The sequence below is a fragment of the Limanda limanda genome, chromosome 14, assembly GCF_963576545.1.
Source record: "Limanda limanda chromosome 14, fLimLim1.1, whole genome shotgun sequence".
Taxonomy (NCBI): Eukaryota; Metazoa; Chordata; class Actinopteri; order Pleuronectiformes; family Pleuronectidae; genus Limanda; species Limanda limanda.
This window is the reverse complement of record NC_083649.1, coordinates 6,219,873-6,240,600: the sequence shown is the minus strand read 5'-3', so window position 1 is coordinate 6,240,600 and position 20,728 is coordinate 6,219,873. Positions and strand designations below refer to the sequence as shown.

The 20,728-nt window shown below is 39.8% G+C and overlaps 2 protein-coding genes across 2 annotated transcripts in view; one reads left to right on the top strand and one right to left on the bottom strand.

The window, feature by feature from the left end:
- Positions 1-576: 576 nt before the first annotated feature.
- On the top strand, positions 577-7,053 carry htr3a (5-hydroxytryptamine (serotonin) receptor 3A). Its single transcript, XM_061086280.1, has 9 exons — positions 577-646; positions 1,608-1,771; positions 1,883-1,927; positions 2,742-2,851; positions 2,948-3,117; positions 3,912-4,072; positions 4,814-5,024; positions 5,368-5,604; positions 6,740-7,053. The coding sequence occupies exons 1-9, from the start codon at positions 577-579 to the stop codon at positions 7,051-7,053; spliced, it is 1,482 nt and encodes a 493-aa protein (XP_060942263.1).
- An 11,747-nt stretch (positions 7,054-18,800) lies between these two features.
- zbtb16a (zinc finger and BTB domain containing 16a) overlaps positions 18,801-20,728 on the bottom strand; it is a 150,449-nt gene continuing 148,521 nt past the window's right edge. Inside the window, exon 7 of the mRNA XM_061085685.1 lies at positions 18,801-19,060. Coding sequence (XP_060941668.1) covers positions 18,831-19,060 — 230 coding nt within the window. The 3' untranslated portion in view covers positions 18,801-18,830. The remainder of the gene's footprint in view (positions 19,061-20,728) is intronic.

Sequence of the window (20,728 nt, the reverse complement as noted above, 5' to 3'; positions counted from 1 at the left end):
TAATAAGAAAAATGCCTTCAATTTCAATAGGGCCTCCCACCGGAGGTGCTCGGGCCCTAATAAGGTATTTCATTATTAATATTGGCAGATTGAACTTCCATATGTTGGATCTCAGTGTGAAGGTGAGTGAAGAAGACCACGGCCACTGTGGAGTTCATGTGATGAAGGATATTAAATGCAGAGACTTTGTTCTCTGTAAGTGAGTTGAGACTCAGACCGATAACTGATAATCATCATATCATACCGCCCTGATGTCCGCGTATGACTTGATCAATAGAATTACTCTGATATGATCCACGATAGAGTCCCACTGGCTTTTCTCCCTTCAGTCTATCAGCTCCATTTATCTGGCAGCTGTGTCTGTATTGAACGCGGGAGGAGTGGCGTCAGAGCTCATGCAAAAACCCTCTAATGGGCTGAGTGACACTAACGAGGTTTTGCTGCTGGCTGTGGCTGAACTGATGGATATAGTGGACGGACATGGAGCCGGGCGGTGTCAGGCGTCCCGAGGCCTCCCATCAGAGCAGCAGGCAGATTCCCACAGCGGGAGGAGAAAAGCACCGGTGAACTGGCAGCATGAGGCTCTCACCAGCCTGGACCACGCTGGGTTTCCTCCTGATTCAAGGAGCAGCTCGAGCCTGCACAGGTACAGCTGCCTCTGATTTACATGTGTGCTTTGAAATATGTATCTGTCAACACCAGCCGGACGAGGGGCTTCCAACAGTATTTGTCAGAGAGTCATAGAGATTATTATTTTGTGTGACACAGTTGTATTTTAAATTTAATTTATTAATACATGTCATTCCAGCCATTTGGAAAACATCCTATATGGTACTGCAGTGTAAAAAGATAATTGTTTGACCAACTTAAAAAAAATACCTCAACTGATAACACACACATTTATTAAGTTTGTTCAAGTTAAAGTGAACAAGATACATTGACATAGATCATAAATTCTTAATCACAAATTATTTGTGTGTTACCAATTAAAGGGAATTTTTAAAGTTGGTCAAACCATTTTCTTTTTCCATTGATTAGACATAAATAAGAAATCTAAGATGTTCTTTTTTTAATATGACATACTTTACATTGATTTAGATTAATGTAAAGTCAGTTTTGAGGGTATATATGTTTGTGACAATGTAGCTTATAAGTGATTAAATGATTTTATTTGGAGATTTTTTTTATATCATCTTTTGATCATATGGACATAACTTAAAAATATAAATGTATCTGTATTGATTAAAGTATCGACAAACAAACATACAAACAAACATGCAATCTTTAAAGCTCTTGAAAGTTGAATCTTTTAATAAAATAGATATAATCTTGTTCTTTTATATGATCAGTCGGTTCATATTTGGGAGACAATTTGAAAGAAAACGTCCTTGCAAATACCAATAAGCAAAATATTATTATATCAGTGAAGAGTATTTCTTACAAATGATGTGTACTATGGAGTTTTTTTAGTTGTGGTTATTTTCTACATAAACATAAATGAATGCATTTAAATGTGTTTATTGGCTTCATTTCTCCTGATGAGACAATCACTGAATATTGGACTTATTTCATTTTATTGAAACTATGAATGTTTTGTTACTTTTCAGTTAAGAGACAGGGCGGCGGCACCGGACGATTTGCCAACGCCACCCTGGTGCGGCTGTCCGAGTTTCTGAGTGGAGGCTACAAGAAAGGAGTGAGACCAGTGAAAGACTGGAGGACGTCCACTATGGTCGCCATAGACCTGATGGTTTACTCTATTCTGAACGTGGTGAGTCCAATGCTCCACTAACCTGCTCCTTAAATGACCAATAAATACAATATGGCATCTACAGTATATAACTGACGACCTTGAAAACTATCTATCGTTTATTTTTCTCAGGATGAGAAGAACCAGGTTCTGACGACGTACGTGTGGTACAGACAAGTAAGAAAATCTATAACGTCCATTTAGTTTTCTCCATAAAAACTCAAACAGAACCACTTTAATTTAAGGAATTCAACCTCATTCATGTTCTAAGATTCTGCAGCACTATTGACCTTCGAGATTTCTGTTTATTTGATAAAATTACACAAACACTAAAGTCGGGATAAACATCTCTTCACATTCTTAAATGTTGTATTTTTTGAGGAGGTGCTTTGCAGATAAAAAATGTCTAATTCCTAGAAGTTGTTTTTTACATTCCGCCATCAGGCACAATGAAAACCAAGGTCCATTAATTAATTACTGCATAAAGTTATGATGAACACACAACAGCTCACTATCTGCTTTATTTGGCACAAAAGCCTTTTACGCAAATCTGTTCTCAAAACTTTTCACAGGTAGATTTAAAGTGACAATATAAAAAGATTTCAAAGCAATACAAGTGACATAAACACAATATGCTGGTGGAACATAATTCTTCTCCTAGGAACATTTCGGATACTTTGAAAAGTGACAATTAAAGAAAAATGAGATTGGCAACCAAACATTTTGAATAACAATGTTTGATAATATATTTCTGAGATAACGAGAAATTCAATATTTTCCGAATTAAAAATGCCAAACTTCAGGTCATTAATTCAGTAGTTTTAGTAGATGAGTCATTAAAGTTTTTGATGTTTTTCCTCCATATTTTATTTATCTTTAAAGCTTATTTTAAATAAATCACATTTTCTGACAACTTGCATTTAATAAATGTCATTTTTTAAATGATTACCTTAGAATTTCACTGACTTATTTCCTCGCTTGAATATTTTAGTCATGGACGGATGAATTCCTGGTCTGGGACCCAGAGGATTTTGATGAAGTCAAACAAGTGTCTTTACCCACTGCTAACGTGTGGGTTCCTGACATCCTCATCAACGAGTTGTAAGAGCTGCTTCTGGTTTATCTACCTTCATTTGTCCTCATGTCTTCCTCTGGTCCCTCACACACCTTGCTGTCCTCTCTGTCCCCGACCTGCAGCGTGGACGTGGGCAAGTCTCCGGACATTCCTTATGTCTACGTGACACACGATGGACTGGTGCGCAACTACAAACCCATCCAGGTGGTCACGGCCTGCACGCTCAACATCTACAACTTCCCCTTCGACGTGCAGAAGTGCAGCCTCACCTTCCAGAGCTGGCTGCACACCAGTAAGACACTTTCATATAATAACCTGTGCAGGATGCCATACAGGTCATTTTCTATTATTATTAATATTCAGTTTTAAAAATCCTTCCAAAGTAAAATAAAAATAAGCCCATTTGACAATACTGTAATGCAATAGAAATAATTTTGACAAAAAACTATGAACTATGGATTTTCAATCTTTCAACCCACAAACTCTAATATCTTCAGAATCAGCAATGATGTATAAACAGACTATGGTATAATTCATTTATCTATTGTTAACTAATTGCCAAATCAAATTAATTTAGAATGATTGATTTTATCGAATTATATTTCATGTTTAATGTATTTATATTTCATTTAAAATATCAAATTAGGCGTTATTTTGGCCATTGATTTTAATTGTGGCCACTTGACTAATGAGAATAAAACTGATAGGGCAGGAGAGAGTATATTGGTGAACAGTTGAAGCTTATTATTTACGTATATCGTTTTTTTATCTACACAATTCTAGTATAATTGATAAAAATTGACAAACCTACAAAATAAGGCCGACACAAATCTATGCAGGTAAACCTCCAGAGTCAGACCTTCAGGATTTTCAGTCATTATGCTACTTTTGATGGAATTTAGTTAAAAAAATAAATCTCTCCTCTTTGGAAAATAACGTCAAACCCTCTCCTGAACTCCTCTCATCGAGACTTGAGTAGAACTGTTGTGTTCTGTGGATCCGTCCCTCTCCCGTTGAGATGAGCAAAGCGCCGGTCAGAGGCTAACTCCGTCTCACGCTGCTCCCGACATTGTGTTCGATCTGCAGTTGACGACATCAACATCACCCTGATGCGAAGCCCCGAGGAGCTGAGGGAGGACAAGAGCGTCTTCATGAACCAGGGCGAGTGGGAGCTGCTCCACATTCTGTCCAACTACAAGATCTTCAGCGTGGACAATGACGACTACTACGCCGAGATGAAGTTCCACGTGAGTACATGGAATCAAAGCAGTTATGATTGAAAACAACACGAACTATTCAGGAAGATGGAGGAAATGTCAGCTCCCCAAAAAGTGAAGCCAAATGATCTTGATCACCCCTGGTGGCTGGATGCAGTACAGGTCAGAAACCCTTCCTCCTCCATGTTAGTGGATTGGACATAGTCATGAAAAGCCAATATCCAGAGCTGAGAATGAATCATAATTGCGTATGGTAGCTCCAGTTATGGAGAACTGGAGGAAGTGGAGGTGTGTCATTCATCTTTATTTACAGTCTATGGTATAATTTTAACAAAACAAATAAAAATAAATATATATTGTTCTTTACTGTCTTTTAATCAATATGTATAGGTGCTCAACTGCTTTTTCAATTGTCTTGAAAAATAGATGTATTGCAATTTTTTCAGCCAACAAATAAAACAACTAAAAATTGCTTATTTTCTTAGTTTGGTATAAAAATATGTTAGGATCGATATCAGTCTCATATTTGTATGTTTATAGCCGAAGTAAAGATGTGGTAAGCGTGTTAACATAAAAGCTGAAACCTTGTTTTGTCGTCACAAATGATTTGTGTAGAACTCTTGTATCTCCAGAAATCCTCAGAACTATGAGGCTGACGGATGATTTGTTGTTTTCTGGCTGAATCCTTTGATAGATTATGTTGAATAGTGTCACACTCACCTCACTGACTGTGTCCTGACTTCTAACTTGACTCCAAACTACATTTCCCAGGTGGTGATCCGGCGGCGGCCGCTCTTCTACACTGTGAACCTGCTGCTGCCCAGTATCTTCTTGATGGTGATGGACATTGTTGGTTTCTATCTGCCGCCAGACAGCGGAGAGCGGGTCTCCTTCAAGATCACTCTGCTGCTGGGCTACTCCGTCTTCCTCATCATCGTGTCAGACACTCTGCCTGCCACCGCCATTGGAACCCCGCTGATAGGTGACTGGGACCTGCTGGTGTTCATCAGCAGTTTGCATAGAGAACAGGATTTATGCAAAGAGGGCCTACTTTCATGTCAAAGTTTATTTAAACATATGAGCAGCAATTACTCTACTGGTCTGGTGCAAAATGTCGTGCAAATCGGTTGGGTAGTTTTTGTTGGCGAAGGAACGATGTAATCTCCAAAAAGAATCTGGACTAGGACCCAGTGCAAACCATCAAGGCGATAACATCCAGCTCCATCAAGTTGTTTAGACGTTAAAAATGATGTTGTTCACGCCAATTTCTCTTTTAACAAATGTCCTCGATTGGATCCTCATCCTTCTCTCCTCTCACCACCTAGGTGTGTACTTCGTGGTCTGCATGGCCCTCCTGGTCATCAGCCTGACGGAAACCGTGCTGATCGTGCGTCTGGTGCACAAGCAGGACCTGCAGCCCCCCGTGCCGCACTGGGTGAAGTACCTGGTGCTGGAAAGAGCCCCGGCGCTGTTCTGCATCCACACGAAGCACCGCCTCTGCTCCCGGCTGACGTCACAGGCCTCCGACCTGGAGCACTACAAGGACAACAGCTATGGGACGGGTAAGGTCCCAGTCCCAGCTGGGGTTATATCTTCTGCCATGAAAGAGGAGATGTAGTTTAGAATTAGATGCATTAGAAACCTCATGGAGGAGGTGGCCTACGTGTGGGGTAGATCTCAGTGTTCAGATAGTTCAGCAGTGGACAGTCTGGTTCATTTCTCACATCACGGCTTATCTCCACAGATAGTCCGAGCAGGAAAACTCTCCCTCTAATTGAATTAGTTCCTTTTTATTTAGCGGTAGGGTGAGAGGGAATCACCGGCGTGTTTCTGTTTCAGGCTTACTGCCCCGGACAGCCCCTCTGGTAATCTGATTGGGTTTATGTGTGGGCTCGATGTAATTGGTTAGATAGCTCAGCGGGGGAGATGCCCTCTCTACCGCAGGGAAACTTGTGTCTATTCCCTGTCCTCCCACCACTGATTGGTGGAAACATCCCTGTCTAATTAGTTTGTTTTGTGTTGGATTAGGGGTTTGGGTGAGGGGTTATGTTTGAGTTAAGGCATAGCACCTTAAATGAGGGCTACTGGGGGCACAGGGGGACTAAACACTTAAAATCTTCCTTATTGAGACCATAGCTGGTTAATTAAAGGGGGTGGGGGGTGGCTAAAGGGACCACCGGCACCGGGGAGGGGACCAGCAGGACTTAGGGTTAGGCCTTCTGGTCTTTAATTATTAAAATGTAATAACAATGATAAGGTATTTACAGAATTTATCTTTAAGAAAGCACTAGTATAATTAACTCAGGTCGTATGTCAATAATAGAATATAAACAATACATGAATACATCTTTAAGTTTAGTATAGAGTGATAGGATCATAGAAAACAAGAGCTAAAATAGGAACAATTATTAGGTGCTAAAATCTTTAATCAATACCAACAACACAAAGACACTGGTTAGGGTTGTTGATGGTTTTCATCCTGATATTTTCTCTTCATGGTTGGAAATGATGAACATTGGCTTTTAGGGTTAGGTAGTTAGATTTTTCTAGCAACACTAATATCAGTATTATTTCTTCATGGGAAGTCAGTGATCTAAAACAACACTTGACCTTTGCTTTAACCTCTAAAGTACCTATTTTTACCTCGATGAAAAACTGCCAGCTTGAAATGAAATGAGTCCTTGTCTCTCCCTGCAGCCCGGTGCACCCACCACCACCACACCTGTGAGATTGGCCAGCGGCTCAGCCAGCACGACAGGGAGGGCGCTCTGCTGGGACTCGGCCTCCCTCCCTCCCGGGACCCCACACCCCCCGTCATGGACAACATCCTGCACGAGGTGACCGCCATACGCCACTTCCTGGAGAAGAGGGACCGGTGCCGGGAGGTGGCCAAAGAGTGGCTGCAGGTGGGCTACGTGCTGGACGTGCTGCTCTTCAGGGTCTACATGGTGGCCGTGGTGGCGTACAGCATCACACTGGGCACGCTGTGGTCGGTGTGGCAGGTGGCCTGAGGCTCACGCTGACGCTCAGGAAGTGGAGCGTGGAATTCAAACAGGTGAGAGTTGGAGTCTCTGGGGCCTGCGTGTGTCGCTCAGTGGATTCAGAGAGCAACTGGTAAAGTGATGGAGCAGCGACATGGTTCCTGTATTTGTGGCACTATATGCTCCACGTGTTATTAAACATAGAGCCCCTTAAAGTTGTAAATGTCATGTTGATGATATTGTTCATGTTTCCATCAACTGGATCTGTTCTATACAGTTTCCTTTTCATGTAGAGAACAAATAAGAGTTGTAGAAAAGAGAGATTAAAATCTGTATCGTAGATATTAAAGGTATTTTACATGTGTAATTTACTTGTTGTATATTATTCCCCAGAATTATAAACAGAGAGTTACAATGATTTGTTTATTACTTGGTCCATTTTGAATATGACCACAACTTCCATGTAATTAAATGATATAATATTTGTCTGTAAAAACTTACATTGTTCAAACTTTGACCGACTTGTGGTAAGGACAAAGACAATGTGGACACATCCAGCTCAGAAGCTGCAGTGGAGAGTAAAACGTGTTTGGTTGGTGTCAACTTCCGAATTATGACAATGCTGTGTAATATAATGCAATATTAATAATTTAAATATGCCTTTACTATACATGGATTCATACGTAGAGAAGTAATATCATAAATGCACTACACGTTTATTCAAGGAAACATTGAATTCTGTGTCTTTTTGTGTTTAATGTGGAATTTATATAGTCAAGAGGCAGTCACAAAGATTGTTAATTTAATTTGAATTCATGCTATGGTAAATTATTATTCTGTAAATATATATATATATATATATATATAATCATCTGAAATGTTGAAAATACATTTTTTAAACTTTTGTTTGTATAACAGAGTTCAAGTACAGCGTCTTATTTGGGTTTTAACATTATTATTTCATGTTCTTATATATGATATATGTATAATGAATTATTGTATGTTTCATGTTCACCCGACTGCATCACATTTTTGTCAGCAAAGAGTCTGAAGAAGATATTTCATTAACATTTCAGTCTTTTCTCTGTATTTATATTTAGTTTCATGCTTGTACTTCTTGTCAATGTTTATTTCACATCACTTTGTTCAACTCTGGTTGTTTTAATGAGCTTTCTGAATAAACTGGACTTGATTTAAGCAGTTGTCTGCTTCACTGTTTTCCAAAAATCCAAGAACAACAAGATCTAATGTTTGATGTTAACATAAACTGAACCCATGTTGCTTTATTTCATTCATTCCACTGCTGGTACTCATTTCTCTGACCGGATAACTCCATGAATAAGCAGGTGTTCCTAATAAACTGCTCGGAGAGTGCATTGTAAATGCCACACACCTCAAATAACGCAGTTCCCCAGAGCAGCCAGAGGAGGGCACCATGCACAACAGAATCAGATTTACCTCATCTATTGTGGGGAAGGTTTTTAAACATCAACTTTCAGAGATGGTGCCGATTTGGTTTTCTCATTGAAATCCTGTCAAATAAATTTCACATTAAAAGAACGGATGGAATACGTCTATGATATTTGATGGAATTCACTTATATTCGATATATATTCTTTTTCACATTATGCGATAAAAGCACAATGTGAAAAACATACATGTCGACATAAGAACAGCAAAAATTCTGTATAATCAAAGATCTGATGTAAAATTCCAGAACTTTCTTTTTCACATCGTCCAATTAACCTTTGCTGTGAATGAATCCCGCTGCTGAAAACCGTCCATCAGGCAACATATGGTGAAGCTGCTGTGACCTACACTGAGTTAAGTGTCATTATAACTTTGTGCTGCGGTGACATTCTGTCTCAATGAACCAGGAACCGTCCTGTCAGGAGACTCGTGTCTTTCTGTGTGAGTGAGAGAGTGGGACGTCGTCTTCTTCCTCCTGACTCAGACCTCCTCAACATCTGCTCATCACGAGAACATTCGCTCTAATGCACCAAAAGGGAATCAGGAAACCACTCAGATCAGAAGATTAATGTTGGAGAGAAGAAATCTGTTATTTTTATCCAGATTCTCTCAGAAAATGTCCTTGAGGTTTATTGATTAGATGGAAAGATACAGTTTAAAATGAATCAAGTAACCGAGTCCGACATTAGACATCCAGTCGCTGGGAGACATCTAGGGTTCAGAATTGTACAGATGGGGGACACAGGGATTGAACCTGCGATCGTATGGTCAGTGGACGACCCGCTCTACCTGCTCTACCTCCTAAGACACAGACAATACCCTTTAAAATATATATAATAAGGTATCAGCCCTTTATAGACATTCACGTTCCATCAAATATGCTCCACAGCTAACTGCTATGTCCCTGAACACCTTCACATATCATGTTTTTAATGGGTTTCTACAGTTGTGTTTCTGTTATTGTTAAAAAAAACAAATTGATGTTGGAGGGAACAGATTTATTTGCTGTAGGTCTGGTTTAGAAAACAATCTGGTTACATAAAGAATCAATAGAACTTCCTTTAAACCTCCCAAAATAGTACAGATGACAATTATCACTTTCAACGCTCAGGTTGAAATTCAAATCTCGAGAATCCAGACTTTTAGAGATGTGGGACAAAGATCAGTCCTGAAACCTCATGTGGCAACACAAAGGCCCCCTCACTGTTCACATTACCATCCCGACAAACCATTCACCAACCCGCTGCCCCTTCCTTCCTGAAGACCCCCAAATTAGATCAAAGTCCCAAACGAGTCCAACAAAACCACTCGCAGTCAGCCAGTTTCATTTCCTGTTTTTGTTTTCTGCCAAAATCTAAAATAAACACAGGAAAATAAATAAAATCAGAATAACCACAAAGCTGGTTATGGGGTTTAATACTCGGGAGTGGCTGGAGAAGTGTATGGGGGGGGAGTGGAGAGCCGCCTCATTAGTTTCCAATACGCTGGAGTCGAGATCTGATCCCTGCGAGCCAGATGCAGGAAATGAGCAGATCTCGTGGCGTCGGATGAGACACTTGTGATGTGATGTTTATTTATTTGCTGGACGCTCAGACAGACGAGTTTCGTTCAGGGGGAAATAACTGCAGAGACTATAAACTGTGGAGAGTTATTGTCTGGTTTGATGGATTTTTAGACTTTAGACACATTAAACAGCCACGTCAGGGCTTATTTGCAAATTAAGTATATGGAAAATCAAATAAAAAACTGGTTATTGTTATTTTCTTATTGTGACTTCCTCTGGAAATGGTGAATTTTCTCGGAAGAACTCGTGAAACCAGCAGATTAATGTTTGGAAAGATTTGTGCTCCACCATGAGGAGATTTTTAGGGATGCTGGCTGTAAAGGAAAGGTCAAGTCACATTTTTAAAAACATAGATCTGAATTTACAGATGGACGACGAATCTTAATTTCTTCTCAAAATTTAAGCCAAAATATCCGGGATACAGGGGCCGCCATCTTGGAATTGTGACGTCATTTGAAGCCAGAGTCTGAGCAGCAGTCTTTGTATCTCATGGAAATTGATTCGCAGCCAGGATACAACATACACAACACAAACTGTACAAACACACACACAATCAAAACACCTACACGCTGGGGAACAAACCAACAAAATCATCAGGACATGTAGTTTACAGAGTTGTTCAGAGGCTCAATAACAAACAGTGAAAGCATCGATGACATTAATATCTGAATATATGAATATATTTCTTGACTCCTGGAACTGAGGTGTATCACATTTCAGCTTGTGTTTATATCATCAAATAACTAATTTAAACCAAATTTACCAGAAAAATAAACATATGTGTATTAGGAACCACCTAAAACGACAGAAGCCATATTTGACTAAATGTGTTTGACGTATATTTTGAGATTTTTGTTTCACCCGTCCATCCACTGACATTGAGGGTTTACGATCTATACTGGGGCCAGCCACCAGGGGGCAATCCAGACGATTTGGCTTCACTGTAGAGGAGCTGTCATGTCGTCCATCTTTATATACAATCGATTCTCTCGAACCTATGTTAGCAAACAACAAGCTGATTATGTGCTGGCTTTAATTCCAAGACCCTTAAACACCTGTGTCTCTCTCAGTTTATTTTTCGAGCATCAGATGTGAAAACATTTACTGGTTTAATGTGAAACTGAATAAAGTCACAAAAAGATGTTTAATCAACTGCTAAAGCAACAAAAAACCCAGAGACGGAGGTGATCACCAACGTCAACCTGCCGCATCCGAATCATCCAAACCTTGTTCGGCCTAATCTGTCTCTGAACATTTGGTGTCTCGGCTCGCTTGCGCTCTAATGACAGTCATACGTGTGTGACAACAGAGCTGCAGTGGAACACACGCCCTGCATATCTAATGACAGCAGTTATGACCTCTATGGCACAAGAGGCAGCGCAGACAAGAGGCAGTCGGGCTTGAAGTGCTGCAGTCGCTGTCATCAGGAAGCTACGAGTATGAGAAGTGAGGAGCCAGACTCTGCACCTCAGCTGGGATCATCGGTGGAAACACACCTCAGGCTGTGAGCGCTGGAAATCAGCTGGATGATTTAAAATAGTTGTAAAAAGGAGAATTCAAATGTGTCTATATGGGGACATTATTATAGTTGTGCATCAGTTTATGTTTTAGGGATATTTTCATCCTTGAAGACATGAAGCCACGAACATCACATTCAGCAGAAGTACATCATATTTAAATAATACACATAGTACACACAGGTCTTAACGATAGAAAATATTATGTTTTTTATATAGAACCAAAGAGTAGGGTACCAATTAATTGAGTTATTAGCTATGGAGAAAAAAATATTATTGTTGTTATTATGCTTACAACAAGTTTTAAAGTATACTATTATATTTGAATTAGGTAAAAATTGTTTTCTGGTTGATTTTCAGGGTGGAATTTTTGAGAAAATTAAAGGTAATTATATTAAGATTCAAAACTGCAAAATTTTATAAACTTAATTTAGTTCAAACTTAATTTATTCTGCTGAACTAAAATTGTTTAGTTTATTCAATTAATTAATTTCATATTATCTAGATTAATTAACAGAATAGTTAAGACTGTTCAACATCTTTTTGTGAGTTTTGAGGACGTGAGACTGAGTTTAGTAAAATTATTTCTAGAAAAGTTGAATGTTTTAGGAATTATATTGAACTCCTTGAAAGTCATTGAAACTTTCTCTTTTTTACGTTTTCTCAGTTTTTATGTCAGTTCTTGAAATAAACTCATAATTTTTGTCGTTATTTGAGTCTTAATTATTTCTGCTCTTTTGCAGATGTTATATAGTTGGACAGATTAATATAACTGTCATATAGAATATATTATTTATTTATACTATAACAATATAATATTATTATTGTTATTATAATATATGCAGTGACTTTTTCCATCCTGGTATGCTTCAGATTCCATATTTGGATCTGACGTTATTCACACTTTGTCCTCCAAACTCTGATAAGTGTCTTATATATATTATTACTTTGTTAGCTGGATTACACAAAAACTATTAATATGATTTACACCAAACCTGGTGGAGAGATGGATCCTGGTAGAAACCACTCGTTTATTAATGAGCCAATCCAGGACTTTTTTATTAATTTTTAAACTAATTTATGACAAATAAATGATTTACTTTCTCTGATAATATCCATAGTAATACTATAATTTCCTTTCTACTATAAAAACTGAACAATCAGGTCTCATTGAACTGAAATTCTATGGGACATAATTATTGATAATTAGTGTAAATAATCTCACAATTACACCGTGAAGTCTGTTATTTAAATAATAGAATAAAAGTTTTGTGTAATATTAGGAAGCAGATCACGAACATGCACATCCTCCTACATTTGTTTAGAACGAATCCCGAGATGGAAAGATGGCTATGACAAACAACATGAAGTCAACTTTTTATTTTTTTCTAACTGCAGATTGAAAGTATACAACTGAACATCGTGATTAGATTTTTATTATGAGACTCATAAATAAAAATACAAAAAAATGTCACTACAAAAAACAATCTACCGTTAGTAGGATGTAAAAAAAAAAATCGAAATATTCTTTATATTTTTCACTATCAAAGGCACAACATTGACTTTAGTGACAACATGGAGAAGAGAACCTGCAGCATTCAATCTTTTATTTATCCTTTTTATTTTTTTTCACACTCCATCAGAGAACACTGAAATGTTACAAAGAGATGTGTCCGATTCTACATGGAAAGAAAACAAAAAAGAACAACCTCTATATCAACAGACGGTGGCTATAGATTGGTGGCACAGCTCAACAGGAAACGCACGGCCACGAAAAAACAAAAAACAAAAATAGCACATTGTCGCTGGAAAAGACAAAGGACCTTTGCAAAGCTCTAATGCAAATTTTTCAAAAAACAAAAAGAATGATCATACAACCGACAACAATAGAGAGAACAAAATAAAGAAAATAAAAAATAATAATTGGGCACCTTCTAAGATTAGGCTAAGATTAGGTGCTGAGGTAGACAAAAACTATAACAATTCAAATCATAATAAAAACACTATTTTCTTAATACAGAGCAACTCGACTGGCACTTGTGCTGTCACAACAATGGAGGAGAGAAGTAGCACAGACAAGCCAGGGAAAGACAACGAGAGAAAAAAGCTTCGTTACACAAAAAGCTTAGTTATGCTTGGTCCGACAGGGCGATTGGTCCTCAGTGCTAATATAAAAAAATACAATGTCTTGGTGCTTTGTTACTCAAACAGTTTTTAGTCTAGACCTTGATGGCACATGCATCGCAACACTGCATGAAATGGCTACTTTGTTCTAGAAACACCACACCAAAACACAGAGGGCCAGCTCCAGGGATGCCATGATTCCTCTCTGACGAAATTTCACATCCCCTTCTAAATGCATTTTGTAGAAAAAGAAAAAAGTACTTTCAAAAAGGCGAAAAAACTGAAGTAACGCAGAAGGGGGAGGGGGGGTACCCCAGTGCCAACCTACCCAAATGGAGGCCTCCGCTGTTCTTTTTTCCAAGAGCCATATATAAAGTTCTCATTAGCAAACCTGTTGCTGTAAAATAAAAATAAAAAACAGACGATGTGCGTGGAGCAGATTTGCACGTCTGCGTTCCAGCACATTTTGTCTTTGCATGCTTTTTGCTTTGTGTTCGCTAGACAAATGCTTTTTGTGCGCCAATCACAGACCCAGACGAGAAGGTGGAAGTGAATGCAAAAATTCCAGATGCTATTTCAGTAGCATTAAGGGGTTTATTGCAGTCCTTGAAAAAGAAGCCCTGCTCTATTCAGGATTTTAAAAAACAAAAAGAAAAAAACCCAAATCGGGTCATTTACGAGCGTCATGACATCCCTAGGGTGCTGGAGACACCATTTTTATTTTCTTCTGAAAATACAGAAAACTAAGCAGATATAGATGGATATTTTTGTTGAACAATTTCCATTTTTAGGCACAAAGATAGTACAGAAACATCGGAGGAACACTGAGGGAAGAACTATATCGATGCCAATGTATATATATATTTTTTTCCAACATAGAGAAAAAAGTGGCATAGAATATCCTCTTATTTTGTATCTGAACTGATTAGTGCATTTTTCCACTAATACACACACACACACATACACACAGACGCACACTCAGGCACGCACGCACATAGTTACACAGTCGTTTACGCACTCGTTCACCCGCACGAGAGAAAAGTAGAAAACATTCAGAGGACGATGATGGGAACAACGTGACTGCACAGGTTTTGCATTGTGGTGGTTTCAGACTGAGCCGTGACTGGGTATATTATAGTGGGTGGATATTTTTAAGGAGGGTGAAAAATGCCCCCTCTGCTCACAGTGTTTGAGAATAAAATGGCAAGACACCAAACGGGACGTGCCATCCCTTCTTCTTTTTACATTTTTTTTCAAGTACAAAAACAAAAATATGTCGACAGTCAAGTTTGATTGAAAAATTGTGAATGACAAGTACTAATTGGTCGGTTTTGGCAGCGCCCTCCCCCCTCCCTCTCGCTGTATTTTATCATCTTTTTTTGTTGTTGTTTTTTGTTTTTTCAAACTCACATACACACACACACACTCGTAAAAGTTGCGGCAGATAGATTTGAGTCCTTCACCTACAATGCAATTGACATCCAGAAAGCAACACTTATTATTACAATATGTTTCACACACACAGTTTTTTTGTCCAACAATATCAAAGAGGAGCAAAGGCAAAAATGATTCACACCCAGAGAGAGAAAAAATAAAACAGGTAAAAAAAAGGAAATACAAATATTTGTGCCCTGCTGTGACCCTCCACAAATGGAAAAAGGACTGACGATACAAAAATATCACAATTTTTATATATCAAATTGCCTCTGTTGGCTCTTGTTCAGGAATACACTCGAGAGAATCTCTATTTTTAACCCTCAGGGTATTTTTTTCATTTCTTTTGTTATTTTTTTTTGTTTTGATTACCGCTTGCAGTTCCAATTGTCCAACGCACGCTGCATCGCTGCAAATATCATCCGTCCCGGGAGGTTCCGCCATATTTTTCCCGTGAACCCTCTTTTCTCTTTTTTTTTTCTTCTTCACATTACAAAACTACAATTCTATTAACATATTTTCAAGTTTAAATTCTCCACTTTAAACCCTCTTGAAAAGAAAATTCCTCTCGTCTGCTGCGACTCATCACTTAAGGCTTCAGAATTGCTTTTGTTTTGTTTTTTTTCTCTGCGCTTCTCTGGTTGGAGTTGGGGGGGGGGAGTGGGGGGGACTATAAGAGAAGAATAAACATCCGTTTGAATGATTTTCACATCCTATCAATCTCTACTTTTGTTATTTCTCACCCTTTTATATACATTTTGCTCAAAAACACAATCAAAAAAATAAAAAAGCATGAGATGAAGTAGCAATGATGAAATAACGCAAAACACACAAACACACAAATATGTGCTTTTGCAAAAAATAAAAGGAAAATAAAACAACTTAGAGGTAGCTTTTATAACAAATGACCAAACCTTCCGGCTCTTTAACAAGCAGGGTTAATAATAATACCAAGTTTGGTAACAACTAATGCACAAAGAAATACACAACATTAGAAAAACAAATCTCTTCACCGTGGCACTTAAATTTTTTTTCATCGTCTCCATTGCTTCATCATATTGTGCAATGCATCTTTCCGACGTACGCTCATGAACGAGAACAAAACAAAAGTACAGATAAAACCAAAAATAAAAAGGGAAAAATGTAAAAAAAAAAAAAATACACAAGCAACATGAGGTCACAAAAATTCAAGTACGATGTGTTGAGATCAAACTCAAGTTCAACAATAACGACAACAAACGACAGGAGACGAGAGACAAAGCGCAGGGACGAAAAAAAAACCCACAGAAAGAGAGAGAGAGCAGATTCATTCTGTCGTCTTACTGGTCGGCCCCTAAGCTGCTGGGCCGGATCTCGTCCAATCAGTGATTTCTTTTTTTCCTCTGACCAGCGGTCACCGCGGTAACGCTGTGACGTTCATCAAAGTCTTTCTGTTCGACCTTAATACCTGTGGCTGTGTTTACCATGAGAGGACTAATGCTGCGTTCAGGGACGTCAGAAAGTCTGAAATTCGAACGTCAAGTGCGAGAAGATTTGAATTTGGGTTTGAGACTTTAAAGGTTATTGTAACAATACAGTTTTTAATATTATCCTCAGGGTTTTGACTAACCCTCCATCTGTCATTCTTTCGATTTGCTTAAAGCCCTGATGGTGATTTCTTCAGTGCAAACATATCTGAGATTATGAACCATTTAAACATCATATCTGTAATATGACTACAAAATAAAGCGCAGCCTTTTCTGAGGTTTTCTGAGACCGGATCAGCTAGTTTGTAAAATAAATCCTTGTCTCATTGTAGATTTAAGTTTGAATTGAATGATCTTGAGGTGAGAAGGTTTGAATCCCCTGGTAATATAACTGCTTGATACTGGATTGGTAAATACAGCCTGGCCTCATTGTATTCTAAAGTTTGAATTTGAAGTCTTAATTCCAGCGAGTTGGCCGATGTCTGAGCCGTTTCGATGGCGGATGAAGAAAATCTTCCGCGGTTGGAATTAAAGATGTCCGACATTGACCTGTAATGCAGCATTAACCTGCGACGGTAACATTTCGACGCAGCCTTTTGTCCGAACCGGCCTCACAGTCTTTTCACATTCATGTTTTTTTTTGTTGCAGCCATATAACAGTCTTCATCCTGCAGCAGCGCCTTCCACCGAGCTGCTGGGGGGTGCAGCTAAGGCATCCCAGCCGCTCTTCAACATTCACTACGAGCAGTCAAAGTCACAGGACTCCCACCAAAAAAAAAAAAAGAAGAAGAATAAGCAGCCTTATCCCAAAAAAGGTTGTTTTCCATCACAGTGGTGGTGAATGGACAGATCCGCTGTGTTATAGAGTGTTGTTGTGTAGTGTGAGGTTATGATAGTGATGTGGTTACAATGCACGTGGATAAAGATAGTCCAGTCTTCTCTTGCTGAGTAGCTGAGTATTGTTGGGTGTGCGGTGGCGTGCTGCCGTAGCGGTTATGGTTATGGTTATGGTTATGGTTTTGAGGATACACGACCTCGCAGACATCGAACAGAGACTGTTGTCGTCAGTTGTTTTATCTGTGCATTCAAGCTTTGATAAACTATGACGCGGAGCTAGAACCAAAAAAATATATATGTGAAAGAAAAAAAAAGTGACGCAAGAGTGGGGGGGGGTGGTGGGTGGATGGGGGCGCCAGTGACTCCTCCTCCTCCTCTTCCAGCTCTCGTCTGATGCACAACCAGGAAGACTAGTGAGAAAAAAACCAGGGAGGCATCCGACCAAAGGCAGCACCAGCTTCCCCCCCCGTCACCACCACCACCACCACCACCACCCTAGCAACCAAATGGCTGCTTGGTTTGCAGTATTTTAATGCTCCCACCTGTCCAGTTCAGCTGCTTCGTCTGCTGAAGAAGCCGAGCGGCTCTTCTCGCCGATTCTCGAGGGCTGTCTCGCTGCCACCGCTGCCGGGAACTCAAGGATTTAACGTACAGGCCGATTTTGGGTAAAACCTGTTTCCTGCTGATTAAACAAAAGTGATCTGTTTCACATTTGGGAAAGATTCAGGGGGAATGTTCACCCAAAATCAGGAAAAACTCCCATGGTATGGTTGTTTTAAAACTAAAATATAATGGACAATATGTTTCCGTCCAGAATTCAGAATAAATGTGGCGTTTGATTTTAGAAATGTAGGTTTGTGGTAAAGAAGGAGGAAACAACAAAGATGAAGTGGGGGCCTAACCTGATGCTTTACATATTCTCTCATGTGAAGCGTGACGGTAAACACAACCAAAATCCTTTCATCTGTTTTGCACTAAAGAAACGGAGTGAGAGATTCAGTTCCCGGTGGCGATGACAGGTTCAGGTGAGCACCTTGAGAATCGGCTTCCTCGCCGCTCGCTTGCTTTCTGGTGCCGTGTGAAATGACCCCAAACAATAACACAGTTGCCGATGTAGTGAATGACCCGGTGAATCCGAACAATGGTGGAGAATCTCTCTCCGTGTCCAAGTCTTCCTCCTTCTCAGCACCTGTGTCCCGCCGCCGCCATTTTGCATGAAAAAGAAAACAGAGAAATCGAACCCTCTTGCTTTCGAGTCTCTCGCCGCTGACGTTCCTCAGCTGTCAACACTCCAAATGCCTCCTCTCCGCTCAATTACATTCCCCTCTCCTCCTCCTCCTCTCCTCCTCCTCCTCCACCGGCTCACGTACCCTTCCCCTCTTCACTCTCCCGGACTCAGACGTAGCAGAGGTAAAGGTAGGTCTTCTCGATGCGCCAGTCTGGGGGCACGTCTTCAGGCTTGTGGCCTTTCATGTGCTTCTGCATGGATGACAGGCTGGGGCAGTACTCCAGGCAGATGGTGCATTGGTAGGGCGAGGCGCCGTTGTGGGTGCGCAGGTGCTTGATCATGGCCGAGTAGTCCCTGGATCGCTGGTGGCACAGCTTGCACTCAAATGGCTTCTCACCTAAAGACGGAGACAACACAGCGTCGGTCAACAACAGTGTTACGACCTTATAAATGCATTTAATCAAACACTGCAACACAATTTTAACACAATATGACGATGAACTTATCTCGAACACTCCCAATAAAATCCTCGGTGTTAAATTGGCAAAGAGAAACTTCAAATAGAATCTACAAGACGAGAATAAAAGACGTCTAATTGAAATAAATGATCCCTTATTGGCAAAATATTGTTTCTTGGCAGAGTAAAACCTGTTGTTGTGAGAGAAAGATTGTCTCTGTCTCCGGGCTTCAGGAGAGACGAATGTGCTGTCACTGCTAATTTAGCAGACGCAGATTTCACCCTGTTGGCTCACAAGGAATGCTGGTGTTGTTATGATAATTGGGCGGCACACGCATAAAGCGAGGAGTCAAAAAACGCAGGACTGAAATCCCACCAGCGTGCGGCTGTAAGAGAACCACGCCGACTCTTTAAAGTTGTTCACACGGCCGCCGATAATTGGTACAACTCCACGAGAAAAGAAGAACAAAAGGTTGTAAATGTACAGCGGTGAAGTTGGTTCACCTCTGACAGACGGTGTGTTAACACAGAGCCAAGCGGGTCCGTCCCAATATCCCTCCACAAGATAACAAAATGAGCTTCTAATTATTCCTGCCGTTGAGGGGAAATAAGTCCTTTGTGTTCAGTTGTTATCAATTCTCATTAGTGCCTTTATTAAAAAGACTCCACTGTATTAGGATGTCGGAACCGTGCAACGCTTCTTTCCCTTCATATCACGCTGTGCAGCGGAAAAGAGATGTCATGCTATTTAATCAGATGGCTGCAGAGACAGTGCAGAAGAATGAGGATTTATTTACTATCCTTATGTTATGTATGATTATTAACCTGATGTTCCACTGAGGAGGACAGAAAAATGGGACTCAAACCTGCAAAAAGAGCAGTTTCTTAAGTGTTTGTGTTACTTGCCCTGTTAGACTTAACACAATGTCTCCGTGTTCCCAGATCTCTGCGATTACTGCTCTGATTATAATGTTATTACAATGAATATAGAAGCAGACAATTGTGTTGGTCCCCGAGAACGACCAATAACGTTAATCCACAAAGACAATTTAGTGGGAATGTCCTTAAATTCAACGATCAGTTATGGAGACTCCCACCCGAGAGCCAGTCTAGTTATGTACATGCATGGTCTATATTCTTGATAAATAAAGAATTGTATTAAGTTCATATTGATGTGTTTTGGTTGTTTGTGTTTAGTTCTATTAGCTGTAGGCCCTTGAAACGCTCCAGAATAGCATTGATGCTAAAACTGTGACAAAAAATACTGTACGAATACTCAAAAATGTCCAGGTAGCAATTATTAATGGACAATGTGATATTTAAACATCTGGTATTTCTGTGCTAACCCCCATCTAATCATCTGATCTCTGGCACATTACACATAATAATACAGCTCCTGCCACAAAGAGCTCCTGGAGGTGTCATCAATCAGAGCACAACGCCGCTTTCTTGCTGTGGGGGGGCGGCTACAGTCGAGAGGCACATTTCAATTCGGCAACAGCGGCCGAACCTAAATGTGCTAATGATTTGAGTGATGGGGGGGAATAATCCGCCAGCGCCCGAGCCGGCAGACGCAAATTAGACATGTAAATGCCGACCTTTTCCAAT